At 36.2% G+C, this 26,763-nt stretch overlaps 1 protein-coding gene across 1 annotated transcript; it reads right to left on the bottom strand.

Annotated features, from left to right (window-relative positions):
* Positions 1-277: 277 nt before the first annotated feature.
* Positions 278-23,790, bottom strand: LOC123632463 (phospholipid-transporting ATPase ABCA3-like). The gene is made up of 4 exons (XM_045542754.1): positions 23,776-23,790; positions 16,571-16,698; positions 14,540-14,687; positions 278-365 (listed from the first exon to the last, which is right to left on the bottom strand). The coding sequence occupies exons 1-4, from the start codon at positions 23,780-23,782 to the stop codon at positions 337-339; spliced, it is 312 nt and encodes a 103-aa protein (XP_045398710.1). The 5' UTR covers positions 23,783-23,790; the 3' UTR covers positions 278-336.
* Positions 23,791-26,763: the final 2,973 nt, after the last annotated feature.

Raw genomic sequence — 26,763 nt, 5'->3', positions numbered from 1 at the left:
GTGAAACCAAAGACAGTGTTCAGTGAGGTGAAGAGTTAACCATTCACTTCTTACAGGAAGGCTCGTTCATCTAGGTTTAAAGTTTAGTTTGCGTAGAGACTAAGCAGTCTCTGAGTTTCCACAGCAGAGTCAACAAAATGCCCCATTTTCATTCCCTAGTAACCTGAGATCCATTAGGCCCACACCGTGTCTGTGTTTTCCCTCTCAAAATTTTAGCTGCAGCACACTGCAGTCAAATAGACACTTGCCTTGACAAAGAAAATTATGCACACAAAAATGATGATGACAGAATAAAACAAGAGGAATGTGCAGAAATAGGCAGCCCAGAGCATCCAATTACTGAGTCCTATCATGAGCTGGTACTCCTGTGGGAGAGATAACATAAGTCAAATATTATATAAAACAATATATCCATACAGTGCCTTGGAGTTTTCATAATGCATTCACAAATATTACCTAATTTAATGTCTACAATCAAAATATGTTAAATAACAAATATGATAATCTGTAATTAATAGAGGAGAGAATCAAGGCTCAGAATGTCAAGTAACTTGCATAAAATTATTCAGCTAGTGAGTGGCAGTAATGTGATTCTTTAAAAGCCCACACATTCCCCTAGTAATTCACCGTATGTTGTCAAGACATGAAAAACACTTAAATAAAGCTATAAACCACTTATATTAATATCTCCCTTATTTTTATTATGGCCTCTTATAGGAGTATTAAAGAAATGTAAGTATATTTTAATTTGATTATAAAGTTTAGAAGCAAACACTAAAACTAGGATAAAAAGGAAAAGAAAAAGCTCACAAAGTTTTAGCAATAATCTTCATGAAATACACATTTTCTTCAGAAGTAGTTGTTTATAGACACATGCAGTATTTCAAGTCATTTCTAACAGAAGTTACTGAAAGCTATACATTTACCTCAAAGCTCAGCTTTAGTCATATACCATCACAATTTTGATAAATTGTATTTTCACTATAATTCAGGTTGAAATATTTTTAAATTTTCCTTGTAATTTACTCTTTGATCTATGGACCACTCATAAGTTTGCTGTTCACCATTTAACTGGCATTTTGACAGATATCATATTATTACTGAGTTTTAATTTTCATTTACATTGTTATCAGAAAAACATACTTTATATTATTCCAATCCTTTTATGTTGAGACTTGTTTTATGGCTCAATATGTGGTCTTAATTTCTGAATATTTGTGATTTTTTCCTAGATATATTACCCATATTGAACCTGTAATTTAAATCCATTGTGATAGAGAACATATTTTATATTATTTCAAGTATCTAGTCTATGCAGTATACTTGAAAATAATGTATATTCTGCAATTGTTAGAAATAGTGTTCTACAAATATCGCTTAGGTTAAGGCAGTTGAGAGTACTGTTAAGCCTCCCCTCATATCCAATGACAGAAATGGGTTGAAGTAAAAGGATGAAAAAAGATATTTCATGCAAAATAGTAACCAAAACAGCTGGAGAGGCTATATTAATATTAGAAAAAATAGACTTTAAGTCAAAACTCTTATAGGAGACAAAGAAGGGCACTGTATTTTAAAAAGGATCAATTTGCCACAAAGATAATTATAAACATGTATGCACCAGAGATCAGAGCTCCAAATTATATGAAGCAAAAATTAACAGAAGTGAAGTACAAATAGTTCTATAATTATAATTGGAAACGACAATATACAATTTTCAATGATGGATAGAATAATCAGAAAAAAGATCAATAAGGAAATAAAGGGAGACAATGGGACCTGACTGACATCTATAGAACATGCCACTCAACAAAAACAGAATACAGATTTTTCTAGAATGTGCATAGAACATCTCCCCAGAATAAACTATGTTAGGCCACAAAACATGTTTTATTACATTTAAGAAGAGAAAGCATACAAAGTATCTTTTTCTGATCACAATGGAATGAAACTAGAAAACAAGAGCAAAAGGAAAATTGGAAAATTCATAAACTGGTGGAAATTAAATAACACACGCTTAAACAAGCAATAGTGGCTTTCTCAACCTCAAAGGCTACCCCAAAGCCCTAGGCAACTATCAACTGTGTATCCACCTAGCATGATAGCTAATACCATCTATCCAAAGCAGTGACTCTGATCAACCTCAGGGCCCAACCTGCAACCTTGTCCAACTGCAGAGAGCTCACATAGCAGTACAGTATCATCTGCCCAGGGAATGAACATTGTGGCCCATCCCAAAGAGAGCCAAACTCAGAGCAAAGGCAGTGGCCCAGCCATCTAGAGAAACCAGACGCAAGTTCTGCCTGTTCAGGGTCATTACAAGTTGGCCCATCCAGATTCACAGGCTAGACTAAATAGTGAAGAATAGTTGATTTTTTTTTTTAAAGAACCACCTATATGATGCCTACAAGAAGTTTACCTTAGCTTTTACCATAAGTTGAAAGTAAAGAGATAGAAAAAAAATATCCCATGCAAATGGAAACCAAAGAAGAACAGAGATAGCTATATCAGACAAAATAGACTTTAAGTCCAAAACTGTAAAAAGAAACAAAGATCATTATAGACTATTCAAATAGTCATTTCATCAAGAAGGTAGAGTAATTACAAATATTTATGTATCCAACATTAGAGTGCCTAAATATATAAAGCAAATATAAATAGATATGAAGGGAGAGATAGACTGTAATACAGTAATAGTAAAGGGACTTCAAAACTCTTTTTTGGGGAGAGATCATTCAGATAGAAAACCAACAAAGAAACATTGCACTTGGACTACACTTCAAACCAATACACCAAACAGACATGTCAACAACATTCCATTCAACAGCAAATGGATACACATTTTTCTCCAGCACACATGAACCATTCTCCAGGACAGATCATATGGTATGCCACAAAACAAGTATCAACAAATTAAACAGGCTTGAATTCATATCCACTATCTTTTCTGATCACAATGGTATTAAACTATAAATCAGTAACAAAAAAAATCTTGGACTATTCAAAACTATATGGAAATTAAACAACATGCTTTGAACAACCCATCATCAAAAATAAATCAAAAGAGAAATTTAAAAAACCTAGAGACAAATGATAATGGAAAAAAAATACCAAAACTATGGGATGCAACAAAATCAGTTCGAAGAGGGAAGTTTATGGCATTAAATGCTTACATCAGGAGAGATATCTCCAATAAACAGCCTAACATTACACCTAAACGATCTATAAAAAGTAAAGCAAACTAAGCTCAAAGTTAGGTGAAGGAAAAAAAACAACAGTCAAAAGAAGAAACAAATAAAATAGAGACTGGAAAAATAATGGGAAAAAAAAACAATGAAATGAAGGTTTTTTTAATAAAAAGAAATAAAATTGACAAATCCTTAAATCCTTAGCTAGACTAAGAGAAAAATAGAGATGACTCAAATAAGTAAAATCAGAAATGAGAGGAGATATTATTAATACAACCAGTAACATAGAAAAAAGGATCATAGAGATTATTATATGCCAAAATTTAGATACCTGGAATAAATAAACTCCTAAACACATACAAATTAACAATACTGAATCATGAAGAAAGAGGAAATATGAACAAACCATTAATGAGAAAAAAGATTGAACCAGTAATTTAAAAGTCTTCCATTTTAAAACACATAAAAATTATAACAAATAAAATCAAAATCTTCCATCAAAGAAAAGCCCAGGACTTTTCTTTGGCTCTTTCTATGGCTTCACTGCTGAATTTTACCAAACATTTAAATAAGAACTAATATCAATCCTTCTCAACCCTTCCGAAAAAAACTAAAGAAGAGGGAGTATTTCCAAACTCATTTTCTAAGGCCAGCATAACCCTGACAACCAAAGCCCAACAAGGACATTACAAGAAAAGAATATCATAGGCCAATACCCCTAATGAACATAGATACAAAAATCCTCAACAAAATGCCAAACCAAATTCAACAGCACATTAAAAGGTTCACTCACCATGATCAAGTAAGATTTATCCTAGGATGCAAGAATGGTTCAATATATACAAATCTATAAATGCGATATACCATATTAACAGAATATAGGACAATAACCATACAATTATCTTAATAACACTGCCGAAAAACCAGCCGACACTATTCAACATACTTTCATGATAAAAACTCTCAACAAATTAGGTATATAGAAGGAACTTACCTCACACAGTAAAGGCCATAAATGGGAAGCCCACAGCTAATATCATACTTAATAGTGAAAAAGCTGAAAGTTTTTCCTCTAAGATCAGGAACAAGATAAGGGATTCCCCACTCTTACCACTTCTATTCCACATAGTACTGGAAGTCCTGGCCAAGCAATTAGGCAAGAGAAAGAAATAAAAGGCATTGAAGTTGGAAAGGAAGAATTTCCATTGTTATTGTTTGCACATGACATGATCTTATATTAGAGAAAACCCTAAAGAATCCACCAAAAATCCTAACCATTCTAATGAACTAATAAATGAATTCATTAAATGCAGGATACAAAATCAGCAGTGTTTTATACACCAACAACTAACTATCCTAAAAATATAAAGAAAAAAATCGCATTTATAATAGAGAAAATAATAAAATTAAATTACATTGAAAAAATGCTGAGGAATACATTTAGCCAAGGAAGTTAAAATCCTGTACACTCAAAACAAGACCTTAATAAAAGAAACCGAAGAAGACACATAAACATAAAGATATCCATATTCATGGATTAGAAGAATATTGTTAAAATAACTATATTATCCAAAATAATCTATAAAGTCAATCTGTATCAAAATTCCAAGATTTTTCACAGAAACAGAAAAATATTTCTAAAATTCACATGGAACCAATAACCAAAGCAATCTTTTAAAGTTGATACACAATAGTTGTACTTATTTTGGGGGTACATGTGATATTTTGATACATGCATACAATAAGTAATGATCAAATCAATATACTCTTGAGTAAAAAGAATAAATCTGTAGGCATCATACTCTTTGACTTTAAACTATATTACAAAGCTATAGTAATTAAAACAGCATGGACTGGCATAAAAATGTACACATTGATCAATGGAACAAAACAGACAGTTCCAAAACAAACCCACACATTTGCCATCAATTGATTTCTGACAAAGGTGCCAAGAATACACAATGAAGAAAGGATAGTCTGTTCAATGAATGGTACTGGGAAAACTGGCTATCCATGTGCAGAAGAATGAAACTGGATTCATCTCACACCATATACAAATATCAACTCAAAATGGATTAAATATTTACATGTAAGATTTGAAACTATACAATCACTAGAAGAAAACAGGTGAAAACTATACAACATTTGTCTGAGCAAGGATTTTTTGGCTTTGTACCCAGTATCTCAGGTAACAAAAATAGACAAACAGAATTTAGTTGGACTGCATCTAATTAAAAAGGTTCCACACAGATAAAAAAACAGTTATCAGAGAGAAGATACAACCTACACACTGGGGAAGAATATGAGAAAAGGGGCTAGTACAAAAATATATAAGGAACTCAAACAACTCAATAGCAGGAAAACAAATAACCTGATTGAAAAATGGGCAAAGGACCTGAAGCAAAAAGAACACATGCAAATGGCCAACAGGTATATGAAAAAATGCTCAATACTAGTAATCACTAGGAAAATGCAAATTAAAACCACAGTGAGATATCATCTCACACTTGTTAGAATGACTATTATCAAAAGGATAAAAGATACCAAGTATTGGTGAGGATGCAGAGAAAAAGGAACCCCTGTACACTGTTTGCGGGAATGTAAATTAGTACAGCTATTGTAAAAAATATTATGGAGGCTCCCCAGATAAACAAAAAAAATGGAGTTACCATATCATCCAGCATTCCCACTTCTGGGTATGTATCCAAATGAAATGAAATCAATATGTTGAAGAGATATTTGCACTCCCATGTTCACTGCAACATTATTCACAATAGCCCAGATATGGAATCAACCTAGACACCCATCAAAGGATGGATGGATATGGAAAATATGTACATCTACACAATGAAATACTAGTTTGCCTTTAAAAAGAGGAAAATTGTGTCATTTGGGACAACATGAATGACCCTGGAGGACATTATGTTAAGTGAAATAAGCCAGAAAGAGAAAGACAAATACCACATGATCTCACTGATACGTGGAACCTAAAACAACCAAATGAATAGAAGCAGAGAGCAAACGGTGGGTACCAGAGGCTGGGGGAGGGGAAGTGGAAGGAATGTTTGTCCAAGGGAAAAATATTTCAGTTAGGAGAAATAATTGATAAGTATTTGAGGTGAATAAAAAGCATTAAAATAGTAGAAAATATTGGTAAATAGCTTACATTAAAATTAAGAACTTCTAATTATTAAAGGGCCCCATTGTGAGAGTGAAAGACATTAGGAAAAGATATCCGTAATGTGTATCAACCATCAAAATAATTGTATTTCCAAACATACTGGAAGCTCTTACAGCCCCAAATGAAAGCAAAACACAGCAAACAGGCTGGTATGGTGGCACTCGCCTGTAGGCCCAGCTACTGGGGAGGCTGAGGCAGGAGAATCTTGAGCCCAGTAATTCAAGTCCAGCCTGGGCAACAAGGCAGACACTTCATTGAGGAGAATATACAAGTGGCCAATATACATTTAAAAATATGTTCAACCTTGTTAACACTTAGAAAAATACATATTAAAACCACAGTGAACCGGAGAGCTCGACACAGTACCTAGAAAAGGGAGGACAAACTGGAATGCACCTGCAGCCCTACATCTGTCCTCCCTCTACCTCTTAGCAAAGACGACGTTTAGAATGGCATGCCTACTGCTTCGCTTTAGCTTCCCACATCATGTCACTTCACTTTTGGCCAACTTCAGCCAGAAACCACAAGGGGAAGAATTTTCTAGGAAATAGTTCCCAGTGTAAACGAGTTGCTAAGAAAACAATCCAGCAACATGAGATACCATTACACACTCACCAGACTTGGCAAAATTAGAAAAGACGGGTAACACCAAATGCTGGTGATGATGTGGAGCAAACAGAATGTTCATGCATTGCTACCGAGCATGTAAATAGGTAGAACCTTACTGGCAAACATTGGCATTATTTACTAATGGTAAATATACATTATGTAACATTCAGCAAGAAAGACATGCATAAAATCTTCATAAGAGCATTACTTATAATAGTCTTCAAAAAACCCAAATGATCATCCAAGGAAAATGGATAAATTGTGATATAATCATACTATGGATTCTCAGAACTCAATTAATGTAAATGAACCACAGCTACATATTCAGCTGAATGAATCACACGGGCATGGAATATTAGAGTGCATGATTCCATTTATTTCAAGTTCAAAGACAGACAAAATTAACTCATGATTTTGGAAACCAGGTTAGTTTTTCCCTTTGGAAAAATATTTTGAAGAGTGTACAAAGGGACTCCTAGGGTGCTGGCAGTGTTTCATTTCCTAACAGGGCAATGACAAAACAGGCATATTTTTTTTAAGCTAAATCTATCCAACCATGCACTTATGATTTGTGCACTTTTCTTTACACATGTTATAAAATAAGGAATAAATATAAGTCATAAGAATGAAGTTTGTACAGCATGCTCTGGGTGGCACTAAGGGAAAAGTTTCAAACTATAGTTGAGAATTAAAGAGAAATATCAACAAGGAGGTGGCACCTGTGAAAGGTGAGACAAAAAGGTTAGTGTGTGTTCACCAATCAGAGGAAAGAGAAAGGCGTTACAGTCAGAGGAAAAGAACTCAACGAAGCTTCAAAATAAGCCATTCATTTTGGCTGGAATTAAAGGGATTGATTTACTGGGGTAAACAACAGCAACAACAACATCATCCTCATAATGGGAAGCAGCTAGATCTTTGAAAATCTGTATGCTTAAATGGACTTTTTATTCAGCAGGCAACTGGATAAATAAATCCATAAAATGTGTGTATAGCCATCAGTGTTACAGGGTAATTACCCTGGCAAAAATGTGTAAGGTAGATTAGGAGGCGAGATAGTCGGCAGAGAGATGGGAAGAGAGAGATGGTGAGAAGTAATGTGAACCTGATCTGTAAAGCGGTGTTGCAACTAACAAAGGAAAGGAAGAAAATGACATCTCTCATGATTACACAAAGGAGATAAAGGGAAATGGAGAGACCACTGATATTAACAGCTACAGCTCAGTTACTGCACTTGGTATGCGCCAGGCACTACACTCAACACTCTACATGTATTTCCTCGTTTATGCCTTACAATAGCAGGCCTGGGTGAATTTGAGAGTGGTAATTTTTCATATAACATCTCACTTAATATCATGACAGCCCTGCTAGTTAGGTATTATTAATCTCAATTTACATCTGAGAAATTAAGCTAGGAAAATTATATACCATGTTACAAATGTTAGTAAGTAATAGAGCCAGGATTCAAACCTATGACTTATCAGAGTCCCTGAAACAAAGTAGATACTTAGTAAATAATCATTGAACGAATCATTGGTTAAATGGGTGATGACCGGATTTTGAACTACAAAGTTTCTGGTTTAGCACAACATGCTCTGGACCAAGATATTATATAATACCTGAGGGGACTAGAAGAGGTCATTTTTTTTTTAAATGCACAGATCAAAAACTGGTAAAAAAAAAAAATCACAGAATCATAGAATCTTGGAATTGTATCTAAATTCATCTAGATATAATTCTCATAGCCCAGTTGATTACTTCTTTATTCCAGTGAGGTTCTAGGTCATTTTCACATTTAAATTTTATCTATAATATTCTTGTGAAGTTGTTTGTCTAGAACTAAAACTAAAAATCATCCTAATAATTCTAATAAAAACAAAATGATAGCATATTGCCAAGAGATTTAAATGCTCAGTCCTTGGCTGCTAAGACATAACAATTGACCAGTGTTGAGTATGCAGAGATAATTCCAACCTCCCACATAAATTTTCCCTCCACACCCAGAATTTTCTACCGAAGTTCTATCTTACCATAAGAAAAATGGAGTTACCTTCAGTCGCTTTTCCTTTTCCGACACGATGGATTGAACAAGGGTAAGAAAATTCATACAGAAGATAGATACAATTATTAAAGGAATGAAAAGACCAGAAAATGCAAAGAAGAAATCATGCAAATACGATGGGTATGGAAATCGTTGAATAAAAATGCTGACATTATCAAACAGCAATTGTGCAGCACTGCTGTTATGGTAGTACATGATGGCCATATTTAAGAGATGTTGCATGATCAGGAATCCTTCAGACAAGTATCCTAAATGAGAAAACAAAGATTGCTAAGTACAACAGACCCAAAAATAGTTGCGCTGAACAAAGGAAAAGGCAATTAAAATTTGTCAAAGATAGCAAAGCTAACTGTCGTAATGAGGCTCCTCTCATTGTCTAAAATTCAGAGCAGCTATCATGGTTCCACCATATGAATACATAGTAAATACTTTCTAAAAGGATCATAATGCCCAGCTTCCAAGAAATGAAATACTGCATGGAATTATAGAGCCGCTTTCTGCAATTGCAGTTAACTGACATAAATGAAAAATTGCATTGATTATTAGATAGGCAGAGACTTTGATTCTGCACCCTGGAGATTTGAAAAAAGAAATGAAGCTCATACAAGAAGCAACACAAACGAGTGACTTATATGACTGATGTCCAATAAAGCAGTGCTAATCAAAGTATTGTCCTTTGACCTATGACAATATGCAGTTTCTTACTTGAACATGAATTTAGTATAGAAATTAACAAAAAGTACTTAAAAACTTTTATAGAAATTTAGCATTGCCATGACATCCAAAAATAAATTTTTCCATTAATTTGTACAAGTCCTTTATATATTATGAATGTGAAACCTGTGTCAGATATACATATTGTGCATATTTTCTCCTCTTGTAATCTTGCCTTTTTATTTCTTTAATAGTGTCTTTCATGTGGGAAGTTTTGATAAAGTCCAATTTATCAAATTTTTTATAGTAAGTACCTTTTTTGTCCAAACAAATCATTGCTTACCGCAAAGATATTCTCATAAATTTTGCTATAGAAGGTTTCTAATTTTAGCTTTATGATCATCTTATAATTAATTTTGTGTAGGCTGTGATCAAGATTCATTCTTTCCATATGGATATCAAATTATTCTAGCACAATTTAAGATTTCCCTTCCGCAGTGAATTATATTGGTACCTCCATAGAAAATCCAGTAACTGTATGTGTATGAGTCTATTTCCAGATACCCTCTTCTTTCTGTTGGCCTATTTGTTTATCCTTATACCTATATGACAATGTCTTCATTACTGAAGCTTTATAGTAATCTTGAAATTAGGCAGGATATGTTCTCTGGCATTGTTCTTTTTAAAGATTATTTTTCCTAATCTATATCCATTACATTTCCACAAAAATTTTACAATAAACTTATCAATTTCTTCAAGAAGTCCTACTGGGATTTTGACTCTGAGTGTATTGACCCCATAGATCAATTTAGGGAGAAATTACATCCTAAGAATTTTGAGTTATCCAATCAATGAAATTAAGATATTTTGTCATTTGTTTAGGTCTTTTAAATTTTTCCTTCAGAAATGTTTTGTCAGTTTTGGGGTAGATATATAATTTATTTTTATTTATCATACTTATATCTTGGGATTTTACTACATTAGCACGTTAGTTGTAGTAGGCTTTTTGTAGATTTCTTCAGAATTATCTGTATACATGATTCTGTCATTTGCAAATAAAGATAATTTCAGCACAGGAAGAGGGGTTACTTCCTCATTACTGCCAAGAGGAAGTGGAAGTCAAGGTTTCCTACTTGGCCTCGATGGACCCATGGTTTGGGGGATGTTTTCTGGTTACTGATGGGTGGAGGTAGAATTTCGAGATCGCCAGATGGTCTCACTGACACCATGACACTTATGACACCTAATTACTGCTAGACAATGACTTTCCACTGACTTTCCAGTAGGCCTCCTCTTGAAAGTGGGGGGAGAGTGAGATGGGAGAGGAACATTTCATTATTGCTGGATAAGGGTGGAAGTCTAGACTCCCTACGTGGTGTCCACTGATACGGAGGTCAGGGGAGGGGGCCACTACCAGGCAGTAAAGATGAATGTCCCACCCTCCATAATTGGCCTTCTCTGATAGGTGGAGGTGTTGGGGTACTTCATTATAGATTCACAAAAGTAGAAGTCTAAGCTCCCCATTCACCTTTTGATGTTATGGGCAGAGAGGGATTCACAATCATTTTCTGTCATGTTTGGCTGGAGTAGAGCAGTTGTCATCTAAGGAGTTTTCTATCTTGCTGTCTCTGCCTCTTTCCTGGTCCTTTGCTAGAGAGTTCAGGCTTTTGGGGGGGGTGGTTATTGTTTACCCACGTTGACATTTATGGGTTGTTATCTTCTTCAGGTTCAAGTCTGGGATATAGGAAGCAAAAATAAAACCCCAGGAACTCTCCACCATGACTTTTCTTGGGTCCAGAGGACCATACTTGACCTGGTTTCTCTACCTTTCAGAGTCTTCTTATGACTGTTATATAAATAATGTCCAGTGTTTAAAGTTGTATTTAGTTGAGAGGGACAGAAAAAAGTAAGCCTACACTATCTCCCCAGAAGTGGAAGTCTTCAACTACTCAGTATTTTCCCAATACTTTTGAATATGTTGTTCTTTTGTTTGTTTGTCTGACCTATTTTCCAGTTCACTGATTTATCCTTGGCCATTTTCATTCTACTGATAAGCCACAAAACACACACTGTTCATCTTTGTTACTGGGTTTTTTATTTCTAGCATTCCTTTTAATTCTTATAGTTTCTCTCTGCTGATATAAGCCATTTGACCTTGCATGTCATCTACCTTCTCCAGTAAATTTTAACATATTAATCAAAGTTATTTTAAATTCCCTGATAGTTCCAAATTCTGTCATATCTGAGTCTGATTCTACTGATTGTTTTGTCTTTTCAGATTGTTTTTCTTTGCCTTTTTATAAGCCTCATAATTTTTGTTGCAAGAGACATGATACAATAGATATGGAAGTAAAAACTTTTTATGTTTAGGAGATAAACATGCCTTTCCTATGGTTATGTTTAAGCCTACCAGAATATTGTTTATGTCTCTATGGTCCATCTGTTATTGTTCCTTTTTTCTTTACTTCTCGACTTCTTTTAGACTAAGTATGTTTTTTTTTCGTTATTACTACTACATCCTTCTATATCCTAACCCCCAAAACCTTTACTACTGATTCATTTCCAATGTATTTCACAGGAGTGCTATTCTACGATGGTTTGAAAATTTAATAAAAAACAAACAACAACAACAAAAAAACTGCTCAGATCTTCACTAGAGAAGTACTGTCTTAAAGAACATTTAGTTTTGTTGGGGCAAGATTAGCCTCTAAGCATCAGTTCCTCATGTAGCTATCCTTGGAATCCTAGACTATGCCCCCAAATTATTCTGAAGAGAAGAACTGATGACATTAATTCAAGATTATTTGTTTCTCAAAAAGCCCCTGTGACTAGAGAGAAGCAAGAATGTTTACAGTGATGGCATGGGGTATACTATCTGTATCTATACACACACACACACACACACACATGTATTTATATATTTACATATATATAAATTAAATGTGTTTTGTATTGTTTTTGATAACATGCTGGGGGAAGTTCAGTGCATAGACTCTGGACACAGAATGCATTTGTTTAAGTCTCAGCTCCAGTGCTTATGAGTTATTTAACCCTTAGCACAGTGCATTAATCTCTATGAGCTGGTACTTTACCTAAAAAATTGACATAATGAAACCTATCTTACAGTAATTTGGAATCAGAGTAAGCACTCAAAAATTTTAGCTCTTATTATCAGAGAAGGATAGAACTTAAGGCTAAAATAGATACTACTTAAATAATAATGCCTTTCTATTTAGGAGTACTGTGTAAAGCAAGGTTATATTAAAGATAAGAATTTATGGTGACAAGTAGGTAATTAAACAGTAAAAATAGGGCTTGGGTGCTCTAATCAATTAGGTTATTAAATTACTTTCTTTTATATTGCATTATGTACATATTTAAATGTCTGCATATACAAACGAATTTTTAGCTTCAAGTACAGAAGACAGCATTAATTGTATTGCTCGGTTCATGCTCCTTAACCCATTTTATTGATTTATTCTTTTACATTCCTATTTCCCTTGCCCCTCTCCTCTCCTTCCTGTCAGCAATCACTCTGTGTTTGATGAGTGTCTTTACGTTTTTATGTGTTATTCTAAAATGTGTACTGGTATTTTGTTTGCATATATTTTCATTCAGGTAAGTGAAATTGTGTTATGCACTTTATTCTCCTAGTTTTGTTTTTATGATGCTGCTATACATACGTCTAATCCAGTCTTTCAAATTAGTTGTCCTAACCAAGAAGTTGGACTGCCTCCAACTATTTGCCACTACAAACAGCACTGCCATTAACACTCTTATGAATGTATAAGAGGGTTTTTTTTTTTTTAAGGGTTTCTACCCAGGAGCATATTCTTAATTTGGCTACCACTATCAGAGATTCTCCCCGGAATGCCCAAATGAGCTCAGGCACCTTCGCTCCTGCAGTGCATTTGGGTTTCTGCATATGTCTCTGGCAAATCTTAGCCTTGTTCAGCTTTCTAAGTTTGTCACCAGACTAACACAAGGGAATATCTCAGATTAAGTTCATAATGTAGTAACATCATTTACAAAAAGTGTAAGATTCCCTTTCAAATTTTATGACTGAAAAAATAATGTTAAAAATATCTTTAAAGAAAACAACATGCAACACAATCTGACCACCTTAACACAGAAAGTATTTTACATTTGGTTATCTGTCCCAGTTTTATGCTAATGAATATGTAGTTTACATAGCTATACTTTGATAATACAGTCTCGAATTTTGCTTTTACAAAAGATTTCATGATGGTTATTTCAATGACCACAATATTCTGTCAAATTATATTTTATACTTTTATTATTCATTTACCATACTTAAGATGTAGGTTATTTCAAATTTTTCAGAACTATGCTAAATTGGTCATTGCTTGTTTCTTTTGTTGAACAATTTTCTGAAGGTAAATTTGCAAAATTGTTGGTAAAAGTAAAGCCTCACACTATATACTTCTAGATGGTAGTTTGCATAATAAATTTAAAATTTCTATAGTTACCTTAAAAATTATTCATCAACCCAACAGAATAATATACAGTTATAATTAATCCAGGCTATGTCAGTACCTGGAAACTTGTACATTAAGTCATTAAAGTCAAAATTTCACAAGTAAATCTGCATGAACATATAAGGACATACAATGGTAATGATCAGAAAAGGATAAAAGATAATAAAAATACATTTTTCAAATGCATAGGATTTTTTTGTACGGGGTTTTGTACACATTAAAAATCATTAACATAGTAAATTAAAAATAAGCAGCTTGGATTAAAAGGTTGAGAAAACATAAGTATAAATACGTGATGGCTCTTACTATACGACTGGGATATTAAGATAAGTATGGTCAAAGATCTGCTCACCAGGACTTCCCCCATCTGCATCATAGTTTCTGGGTCCCACCGGAGAGACAGGTGGAAAGAGAAAATTTGTCTTCCAGTCATCTCTTATATAAAGTTCCCCCTTCGAACTGTGCTTATAAAAACCACTAAAACGCAGGTAATAGTCTACCTAGAAGGAGCAATAAGGAACAAACACCATGAACCAAAATAAATAAACAAACAAATCAACAAATAAGAATCAGAAACAAAAGGCAGCTAAAGTACAACTGGGAATATGTGCTTTTGTGGCAGACTAAGCAGTGCCAGAGGAGGTCCCGAACATCAGGAAGTGAGAGCAAACGTGTCGTAACGCACGTCACATGCTGTGACCACATCTAAACTTAAGCTTGCTTCCTTTACATCTGTTCTCTCTTAATTTTGTGAAATTTTTTATGGGAGTGTCAATAACTCTTGGAGGTATACTGTGGGTCTGTGGTAAGCAAACACAGTGGTAACTCGCATGTCATTGTGAATGTTTCCCTAGACAGCTGGCTGCATACTAAAATGAAATACAGCAAAAGGTGTTAATTTCTCTTCCCTTTATGTCAGCCAAGTGTAGTGTTCTGGGAGGACAATCTCTTCCTCTCCTAAAAGTGATTATAACATCAGGAAGGATCTGATATGAGAACAGAGGAGGGATGTAATAAGATGTAAATGTGGAGAGTTGCATAATAGAATTATTACATGGGAAGATAATACTAATTTTGGAGAACCATGTAAAAACTTCAAGGTATATCATATTTGAGCTAAGTAACCTTACGAGACAACAAATGGACCAAGAGTTGTCAAAAGTCAGAAGGGTCAGACCAGAGACATCAGTGAGAGCAGGAGGGCCAGGCAGGTGCCATAGGTCCAGGTGAACAGGCATAGATACAGTTATCAAGACAAAAACTTTACGGTCTCATTACACACTCAAGGTGCCAGGCAGTCCCTGTGCCTCAAGGACCTCAGACTCTGAGAAAACATACATCTATTTACATTCTCATATAAATTCAGTGATGGAGATATGGTTACGGTGCACCTGGGAGGATGAAAGAGGGAAGGAGTGTGTGTGGTCAGAAGAGACAATGTCGACAGAGTCACGACAGCAATAATAAAGGGGAGCGAGAGCAGGCCAAGTGAGGGGGCAGCATGAAGGGCACCAGACAAGGCAGAAGAGGTGACATTTGAAATTGCACCTAAAACATTTGGCCATGATCAACACACCCGCTGAGCCTGGATCCACATCGGCCTGCGCTGAGTCAACCTGAGGGAAGTTGGCACCTCTGGAGGAGATGAGGGGGACTGATGGGACAGAAAGGATCCCTATAACCCTAGTTACAGCCTAGTGGTCTTTCTTACTTTTTTGTTCCACTGACAACCATCTGTACCCTAAGCGTAGAATTTTGCCTGTCTGTGCATACCTACACCTCGTGTTTTGGTTATTTCCCTTTACACGGGAGATACCAAGTGCAAAGCCCCGTCCTTCCTTGTCTCTCTTTCTTGGGGGCTGTTAATCGCAATCTTCCTCAGTGTCTGCAGATGTCCTAATTTTGATTCAGGCTGGCTAAATCTTGGAGTTATTTTCTAGATGTGTGATTAGAAATCATGAGATTCACTCAAAAGAAAGAGGAAAATTTTTGCGTTGTGTTCCCTGCTAGAGAAGACGTGACTGCTTTATGACATCAGGTGTCTTGGCCTAGGACATGTGTATTTTCTGCATATCTGCAGGGCTACAGACAAGTGTATCAGATACAATGGCTATGGTAGTATCTGCAATGGCAAATGTTTCCTAGGATTCCAATTTATGAATAAGGTGGTGAATGCAATTCTTTCCTCATCAGTATAAAGCACTGGCTCCATAAATGCAGTTAGATCTGGATTCCAACCCCAGCTCTCCCACATACAAGCAGCATGACCTTGAGAAAGTTATAGTCACTCCACTAATAAAATGGAATAACAATACCAATGCTTCGTTAAATGTCTTGAAATTGGAAGTATAACTGTGAGCTTTCCACACAAGAACTTTCTTACCTGAATCGGCAGGGGATCATTGCTCTTTTTGAAGTTGTGGTTAAAAACAATAGCAGCCAGAACTCTCTTAGAGTTATTCTTTTGCCTAACATAATCTTCAAAAGCCCCTTCTGTCGGAAAGCCTACAACTGTGGAGAGAGAAAAATGTAATGTGTGAGTTGGCCACAAAAAGGCAAAATGTACGATAGCTGTTGCTATATGTAAGATGGGAAGCCACTTTACATGGATAAAAAGCTATTAAAATATTAAATTTCTAAGTGCTGTTGTAGAAACACTAGCATTAACAAACTCATGGATACTTGGAGTACATGAAATGTTTTAGGAGGTTTAAAAAAATGTTATCACAAGTTTAAAATAATAATTGTTATACTAAATACATACTGAAGGAAGCTAAGGTATGAATGATGCTTCAGTGTTTTGAAATTTCCAACTTGAAGGGAAATAAGAAAAAAATTGATCCCTGAAATTTATTTAAAGTCTTACACCATGGCAATCTCTACTATCAAAAATACTTAGAAACCGAGGGATGAAACCACCTTCATGGTTGCAGTATATGGGGCAATTACATTTTAATATTTGAGGTGATCAGTTAATGAATGTGGCCTAAATTAGATTTAACCTAATGAAAATTTTAAAAGATTGTGGCATCATCTCTACCCTCCTAAGACAAAACATTTAGTTACGTAAAATATCTGTATGTGGCGTTGTATACGCTAAAGATTTTCTTAGGGCCGGGGGCGGTGGCTCACGCCGGGTGGATCCTTTGAGCTCAGGAGTTTGAGACCAGCCTGAGCAAGAGCGAGACCCTGTCACTACTAAAAATAGAAAGAAATTAGTGGGACAACTAAAAATATATAGAAAAAATTAGCTGGGCATGGTGGCGCATGCCTGTAGTCCCAGCTACTTGGAAGGCTGAGGCAGGAGGATCACTTGAGCCCAGGAGTTTGAGGTTGCAGTGAGCTGTGATGACACCACGGCACTCTAGCCCAGGCAACAGAGGGAGACTCTGTCTCAAAAAAAAAAAAAAAAAGAAAAAAGATTTTCTTAGGAGTAAACAAGTGTTTGATACAAATAGGATACCAAAGGCTTCAACAGCCTGCAGGGGGAATGAAGTTTCGTGCAGGTTTATTACTAGGATTTAAATGGCTTGATTGACACAACTCTTCCCCCAGCAAATCCCCAACCATCTGATCCTCAAAAGCTTCTATCAGAAGCTTTGTTGTTGCCACTGTTGATAGAGTAGCCTGTGAGACCATCAGCATCCTCACAAAAAGTGCCATCTCATGCTTCCCAAGCTACGCTTCCCTCCCGTCCTGGCCACACTTGTCATGGGGGATCTGAGGTGTCACTGTTTCTGACTCTCACAAAGATTATCACACGTTCAGTTCCCTCAGCCACATGGCTCCATATTCACTTTTTGCAAAAAAAAAAAAAAAAAGTCTATTAAAAAAAAACAAAACAAAACACAACACTCAACTCCAAAGAATTAGCCCCAATCCTAGACAGTGTCTTTTCTGCACATATGGGGTCTTGATGGAAACCCTTTAGGTTTTATCCTCTAAAACATCTACATTTAGGTGAATGTGGTGGTTGTGCACTGGCTTTACACTTGCATGAAAAATGAGTCATTCCTACAGCTGTCATAAACAAAGGAACAATCTGGCCCTAGGGAAGAAGGGAATGATGAGGTCATAGATTCTGGAACTGATCCTAATCCAGGTTTAGCCTGCGAGGTGACCCTGGATTCACAATGATTTGATCTCCAGGACAGGTACAAGAAGCCCTCACTGAACATCGTCCATAGGTTCTTGGAAACTGATTTTAAGCAAAATGGTGTATAACAAAACTAACTTTACCCCAGGCTAATTGATATAAACAAGAGTAAGGTTCTTTTGGCCTATTTCTGATCAAAAACACATTACCAAACTTCTAAAGACCAAAACACTTCTATACTTAAACACTGAAATAAATAATGTGAGCTATGCATACATTTACGAAAGCTTAATGGAAAAACAAGTAAAATCATTATTTACCCAAGTATTCCAGTTCAGGATCAAGGGTGGTGGGAGCCTGTCCCTGCAGCTCAGGGCGGCGAGGCGGGAACCAACCGAGACAGGACGGCACTGCACTGCGGGGCACACTCCCACTCCCGCTCCCACTCAGACTGGGATAGTTTGGACGTGCCAACTCACCTAACATGCACATCTTTGGGATGTGGGAGGAAATCGGTGGATCCGGAGAAAACCCACATGGACATGGGGAGAAATGTGCAAAGTCTACACAGACAGTGGCCCTGGCTGGGCATCAGTTTTCTTTTTTTTTTTTTTCCATCAACATTATAAGGAAACAATGTTGAATGAAATGACGTTATTCCAGGACCTGCTGTGTTTGAGGCAGCCACTAGAAGGAAGTACCCAGCCTCCCCCACCTTCCTGCTTTTTATGCCCAAATTTCAAAGCTGACCTCTAGTCAGCAACATAACCACTCCCAAAGCTTGATAAAATGTTGACAAGAGTAACAGCTTTCATCACTAGATGAATCAGACACGGGCCAGCTTCAAATATGACTCCCTATGAGTAGCTTATGCTCGGCTGCCAATGTTCTGAGTACTGACAGCATACACATTATGTTTCCTGTCCTATATACAGTTGTCTCATTATTCATGGTTTTGTTCTACAAAGTTATAAAAAAAACACTGAGTCAGAGAATACCGAACCATTTGCTCCTAGGGGAAATACCAAATTAGGTCCCTGCCAACCTCTGGTCACAACATTTTCCTACTGATCAATACATAACATGGTTTTGTGTATGTTTCTGTTTAAGGACACCTTATTTAATATAGATTGTTGATTCGGTAACACCGAACTCATACCTGAATGAAGCTTCTCTAAACAGGTATTTTCTCCATAATCACAGCCTTTTTGTGCTTAGGAACTCTAAGACAGCACTTTGGCACTATGCCCGGGGGTCATATTTAACAGCAAAGTCCCCAAAACAAACAAAAAGCAAACAACATGGCTCGAACTACACCAAGACAAGGATATTTGTTTATAGTATGGGAGTTGAAAGAGGATGGACAGAGTATCACCTTGTTTGGCCTCAGCTGGGAACTGCCCCCCCAGATGACTCAATTTTTTGCCACTCTGTTCATGCCTGCAAATGACCTTGGGAGTGCAGCAAGTACTGACTTGGGGTAACACGTACATTTTAGTGAGTAGGTGAGTTCACAATTATAGAATCCACAAATAACGAGGAGCAACCTAGTTTCCCAAGCTAGTTTAATCTGGTGACAGTGTAAAGTATATTTGGATTGCAAATATCATCAGTGGCCATGCAATTATGCTGAGGGGTCATACTCATTACTTTCAGCAATGCTGGGAAGTACCAGATATGCAGCACCTAACCCATCCCCCTTTCTCGGGGCCGGGCTGAGCTGGGATATAAGTTTCAAAGCTGACAGTAGATTCCCAGAGGCTGGAATCAGGTATGTACCTACATCAGTTGGGAAGGAGCAAAATGAGACAGGGCCTTAGAGAATTCAAATGATCAAAGCTGGGAAAACTAAGTCCACTGCTAAGTTTTATTTTTAAAAAGTAGGAACACAGATGGAAACAGAATATCAAAGTTTAAGAGCGAGATGCCAGAAATGGAATATAACATCATAGGTTAAGAGCTAGTTGGAAATAGAATACAAAGGAAGAATCACAAGGAACAAAACCAGAATGCTCTTGGGTTCTAATAAAGCTGAAATATTTGCAGTTTTCCTTCATGACTTGTCAGCTGCATGGACCAGGCTGACTTCCAGTGACAGGATCCAGGTGAGAAGATGAGAGGAGTGGAAGACAGGGTTGATTTGCTCAGACCAAGTAGTTGAAGGCAGAAAGTCTAGTTATGCCTGTTGCCTTGAGTTATTCCAAGAAGTAGTAATCTAAATTTCACATGGACAGGTTTACTGATGCCAAAGACATGAACTCCTGCTTAAAAGGTTTCCTCTGCTTTTTATTTCCGGTTTTGTGTTACTCTTTGGGAAATAGAAGGCATGTTGGAGGGTACTTCCAGATGCTACAGCTCTTCCGAATATTCTCAGGTAGGCTGGGCTCATGGTGAGACTCCACAGAGGAGCAGAACAGCGGAGCAGGAAGCTGTGGTTACCATAATAATAAAAGCCAGCGTTTACTCAGCACTTACTGTGAGCTGACCACTGCTCCAAATGCTTCACACATCATAAATTCATTTAATCTTCACAACTGCCCTATACATTAGACACTACTATCATTCTCATTTCACAAGTGAGGGAATATGCTCTTCATTCTGGTTCGTCTTAGAGATACAGCTGTAGAGAGATACCCACGTGTGAAGCTGGTAGCACACTGGTTGTATGACGTGTAGCCACAGAGGTCTTCAACCAAGAGCCATTTCACACTCTAGTTACTTGACATCTAAAAATCAGTCTTCTCCTAACTTCATTTCTGTTCCAGTTTAGTTTCCAGTGTCTATCACTTTAATAACTCTTTAAATTCTTCAATTGCTTTGCTTCTCCCACCTTCCATCCTAGTGACTTGGTGAAAAACAAAACAAAAATCCCTAGAAGGATATAACTTCCAACCTTTTTCATACCAACAAGAAGAGAACTAAAAACACACACAGACACACACACACACATTTCCCTGAAGCCTAGATGGGATATAGTTGTTCTTCCAATCATTGCCATGCATAAGAAAGCAAATGCACCAGCCTGGGATGATGGGGTAGAGCTGAAACCCAGCACACCTGAGCGGCTCCTCCCCTCACCCTTCCAGTAGTTATTTTAGTTCTGCTTCTCTTGGTATAGGAGGTTCCATTTTTATCCTTTCATCATGCCTGACACCTCCCCAGATGTCTAAAAGGCTTTCCCTAGGTATTCATCTTTGCATATCAGCTGCCTTGGCTAACAATGTCTACCTGGAAAGAGGGGCAAAAGCCTAGCTTCTGGTCTTCTAAGTGAGCACAGGCGGTGGACAGCAGCTGGCAGGTTAAAAGGCTGAGCAGAGATTTCAGCAGCAGGGCAGTGCTGGGGAGACAGAGAATGAAGTTCAAGCTCCACAGAAGTTAAGGGACTTTCTGAACACTCCAGATCTTCAGCTGACCATACAAGGGCCATACCCTAGGAGTAAGGACCATGCACTAGGACAAGCATTATGCCCCAGCAGTAGAGAGAAAAACTGAAATACAGCATTCCTTAACAAGGCTAAAACCAGCCTTCCATGAGAACAAAGCCATCTACTAGTACTCTAATAACCATCCAGAAGAAAACTTAACCCTCTTTTCATAAAGATATATCCTCAAGAGCCTTTAAAATTTTTCATCTGCAATATCTTGCATTTAATAAAAATATACATGGTATGTTATAAAACAGGACTCAATGACCTAAAAAGATACACAAATAATCCATATACCAGAATTTTCCAGCAGAGACTTTAATATAGTTAATAAATAAAAAATGGAACATTATGCCAGAGACCTGGAATCTATTAAGAACAGAGATAAATAGAAATTCCAGAACTGAAAAATATTGTTTTTAAAATAATTCAACAGACCACATGATATAATTTTAAAATATATAAGCAAAAAGAAAAAAGCCAAATCCAAGTTGGAAATTTTAATATATTAATTATATATTTAAAAATATATGTAAAATTTTAATATGTACAGTATATAACCTATCTAATCCTAATACCTAATTTAATACTTCTCTCAATAACTGATATAATAAGCATAGAAAGAAAAAATACAGAAGATTTGAAAAGCATGACAATTAGCCAACTTGTCCTAAGTGGCATTTACAGGACACTACAAGTAAAACTTACAGAATACATAGTCTTTACAAATGTAAGCGGAACATTTATCAAAATATACCATATACTAGTCATAAATAATCTCAAAATTTCAAAGAACTGATGTCATAGAGTATACTCTGATTAAAGGAAATTAAAATAGAAATCAACAACAGAAAGATAATAAGAAACCCCCAGATACGCAGCACATTCTAAAATTCCATGCATCAAAGAAGAAATCAGAATGAAAATGAGTAACCCAAAGTAGCTCAAAACTGACTCTAAATTTGTTGGGATATTTGTGTTGCATATTTTAAAGATTATGGGGAATTTTGCATTCTTCTGCTCCGGCGTTTACTGGAGACCATTCCTCTAAGTGAAGCATCGCAAGAATGGAAAAACAAACACTACATGTACTCAATGCTACATTGGATCTAATCAGTCAATACTTATGTGCACATATGGAAGTAAAACCCAACAGAAATCAAGTAGGTGGGAAAGGGGAGGAGGGGATGGGTAAATTCACATCCAGCAGGTACAATGCACACTATCTGGGTGAAGGGCACACTTACAACTTTGACTCAAACTGTACAAAAGCAAACTATGTAACCAAAACATGTGTATCCCTGTACTATTCTGAAATTTAAAAAAAAGAAATATTTTGAGATGGCATCTACTCTTAAGGGCTCTCAAATCCTTTGAGAGGGGAAAAAGATTGAAAAAATACATGACTGAATAAAAGTGTGTATGTATGCGTGTAAAGGGAGGAAGACACTAAAGAGATGCCCACCAAACTTCTGACAGTGTTTATCTTTGGGAGAAAGAGGAAAGGCATTGATCTGAGAATGTGAAGATGAGAGAGGGACTGGGAACTTTTAAAGTAATTGTACATAGCTTGAATCTTCTCTAAAGCATTCATATATGACTTGTGCAACATTTTTATAGAAAACATATTTTAAAGGGCTGACCACTGAGTATGCATCCAGAATGAAGGCTCATGCTTATCCTGTGCTCTTGTACACACCCATGGCACATGATCATACACCCCTGGAGTTACACTTACCCAGGTTTAAGAAGCACAATCAGACTCAAGGAAGACATAGTATCACAAAACTGGAAAATAACTTAGAATAATATAAATTGGTCATCTAATTTTTAAATATTACTAATTGTTTCAGGCTCTACTCAGAAAACATTTTATATGAATTTAACTCTCAAGTTTAACAAAGCCCATAATATTATACTTAGGAATATTATACTTATTATACTTATGAGGTTATCCTACCATGTTTTACTTAGGAGGCAATAACAAGTTAATAAGGTTATAAGTATGTCTTCATTAAATCAATTTAAAAATACTGTATGTTTTTTCAGAAAACTTTAATTTCTAACCTTTCATATTGGTGTTTAAACCTTGTTTCACATTTTCAACGATGTCCCGTACCACAGTACTTTTGGAAGGCACATAAGCCAATTCCCAAGGATGAGACAAATTGACAGGAGCTCTGATGTATGAAGGCACATGATTTATGGACAAAGTGGCAAAGTCGTAAGGTCCAAACCTCTTTATAATAATAAAGTAGCGTGTTGCCAAAACTGTAGCACCAAATATAAAGGTTAGGATAACTTCCACAACTAAAGTAATCCATTGCCGCCTCTAGAAGAAGAAAAAAAAAGATTATGTCAATTGTCCTAAGAGGTTATTAACTTTGCATATGGCTAATTCTTTTATATTAAGTTAACATATACTTCATAAAGGAATATATAGATTGTCAAAAGGCACAACTTCACTCTGTGATGGCAGCAGTTTGTTGGACTGTCTTTTTTCCCCTTCTTGTGTAATATTCTTCTATTATTTCATTCTGTGAGGACGCTATATTGGGAAGAGATAACCCCATCCCTGGAACTAAGAACAGTATAAATTGAAATGCACTGATCAGGCTGTTGGAGTTTTCCCCTCGTGACCTCTGAGCTGTTATAACAATCCTATAGATAGTTTAACTTACCTTTAAAATAAAATTCTTCCAGAGAAGAATCATAAATTTTCTGAACCCAAACATATCCATTCTTCTTGAAATTCAACCTTATGGAAGGAGTGAAGACTTTTCAAAAAAGAAAATAAAATTAAGATTATCTAACAACATGTAAATTTTAGACAATTACTTAAATTTAAATTACTTAATTTTAATATCAAGCTTTAAAGATGACTATATAAGCATTTAAAATATTTGAGAAGTTGTTTATTCCTGCATTTTTAATTGACTCAACATCTATGGAGCTTCTAATATGAACAAAATGCCAACCACAAAACAAAGATCAATAAGTTGCTGATGCAAGTTTTGCCAGTAGCTTTCCCAATTCCCATCAAAATACTAATTAAGAAACAACACAAAACAAATAACTATGATCAGCAAAGCAACGAAACACATCACAACTATAAACCCAATCAGATTGGAAGTAACTGCCACTAATAACTAATAACTAATTTGTATTATTTTTATTGTTGTATGGTTATTTTTTATCGATTTTTTTTCCGAATATTTTAGATCTGCTATTTGTTGAATCCATGCATGTGGAATCCGTGGATATGGAGAGCTGACTGTACACATTCTTCTCAAACACACATGAACATTCCTCAGGAGAGTTCATATATTAGACCACAAAACAAATCTTAATAAATTTGAAAAGACTGAAATCCATTTCAAGTATCCTTTCCAACCACCATGGTATCACACTAGTAATCAATAACGAGAGGAATTTCAGAAAACGCACAGAGTACATAGAAATCAAGCAACATGCTCCCAAATAACCAATGGGTCAATGTAAACATTAAAAGGGCAATTAAGAAATATCTTGAGACAAATAATAATGGTAACACGACACACCAAAACATACGAGATGCAGCAGAAGTGGTTCAAAGAGGGACGTGTATAGAAATAAACACCTATATCAAAAAAGAAGATAGGTCTCAAATAAATAGCCTAATATTATAACTCAAGGAACTATAAAAATAAGAACTAAAAACAAAAGTAGCGGAAGGAAGGATAAAGATTAGAGCAGAAATAAATGAAATAGAGACCAGAGAAACAATATAAAAAAAAATCAACGAAACTTGTTGAAAAGATAAAAATCAACAAACCTTTAGCTAGAGTAACTAGTAAGACAGGTAAAATCAAAAACGAAAAAGAAGGCATTATAACTGATACCACAGAAATACAAAGGATCAGAAGAGACTATGATGAACAATTATACAACAACATATTTGAAGAAGAAATGAATAAATTCCTAGACGCATATAATCCACTGAATCACAAAGATATAGAAAACCTGTAGTTTTTCTAACTGCTTCTTCAGATGGGGGAGGGGTGACCCTGTGATGAACCTGAAATACCCTCCGGATACAGAGGCCTTTATTCTCTTGATCATATGGCGGGTACTATTTTGAAATATTAATCACAAGTTTTCAGTTCAGTACCAGCCTGTGTACCATTTCTCATTTCATCTTTTTTTTTTTTCTTTTGTCTCAGGGAAGAGAGAGAGAGCAATAACCAAGCCTAAAAAGATAGTAGCTGTTTCTTTCCATTTGCCGTTTCTAGGGTAAAACAACAGGTTTGAAATAATGCACAATGAGGAAAATCAAAGCTTCTCAGCGTCCTTTCATCCCACCCCATTCACTATTCCCAGGAGATAGTCAGGGGATCACATGGCAGAAGAGGTCTGACTCCAAAGGAGCTTGGCTAGGGACTACTGAACCCTCAACATTCTGGCCCTAAATACTAAATACTCCCCCACCCCTACCCCAGTGACTTGGATGCAGCCCTTGTTGGGAGAAGGAAAGGTTGTTAGGGGCATGAACTCAAAGTGCCTGAAAATTTGTAGAGCAAGCTGCAGGAACTGTGGTCTCAACGGAACAATTAAATACAGTTACTGAAAATTAAGCCATTACATTGATGATAGTCCTAAATTATTGGAATGGGGCTTACACAGTTTAACTTCAGCTCCTTTTCTAAAAAGCACTGAACTGCTAAAATATAGGTTTCTTTTAAGTTTTCTGCCCATGTTGCACAAGGTGAGGTGGCCAAGACAGCCTTAAAACTCCCCTCAGCTTGACTAAACTTTAGATAGGCTTCATGATGCTAGGCCCCACCTCCCTTAGGGTCTTTTCTTTATAAAACTCAATTGTAAGTTCTATTTTTTGTCTCTTTGAAATATATGTAACTCTTTCCAAAAGCCTCTTACCAGGTTTACAAACCAGAAATGGCTTTCTCAGGGACCTGGGAGCCCTCCCTTTGAAATGGAGTCATCCTCGATAACAGCGCCCCTATCTTTGAATTTTTGTGGGAGAGTAGGAGCCTAACTTCCAAGGAATGCACCTAGCAA

This window comes from Lemur catta, chromosome 2 (assembly GCF_020740605.2).
Source record: "Lemur catta isolate mLemCat1 chromosome 2, mLemCat1.pri, whole genome shotgun sequence".
Classification (NCBI taxonomy): domain Eukaryota; kingdom Metazoa; phylum Chordata; class Mammalia; order Primates; family Lemuridae; genus Lemur; species Lemur catta.
This window is presented reverse-complemented; position numbering and strand designations above follow the sequence as displayed.

Excerpts from the sequence above, each read along its gene's own strand:
- LOC123632463 (XM_045542754.1), bottom strand. Across the intron at positions 14,688-16,570 it reads ATGATCCCCTGCCGATTCAG|GTAGACTATTACCTGCGTTT; the intron begins GTAAGAAAGTTC and ends TGCTCCTTCTAG. Across the intron at positions 366-14,539 it reads TGCAGATGGGGGAAGTCCTG|GAGTACCAGCTCATGATAGG; the intron begins GTGAGCAGATCT and ends TCTCTCCCACAG.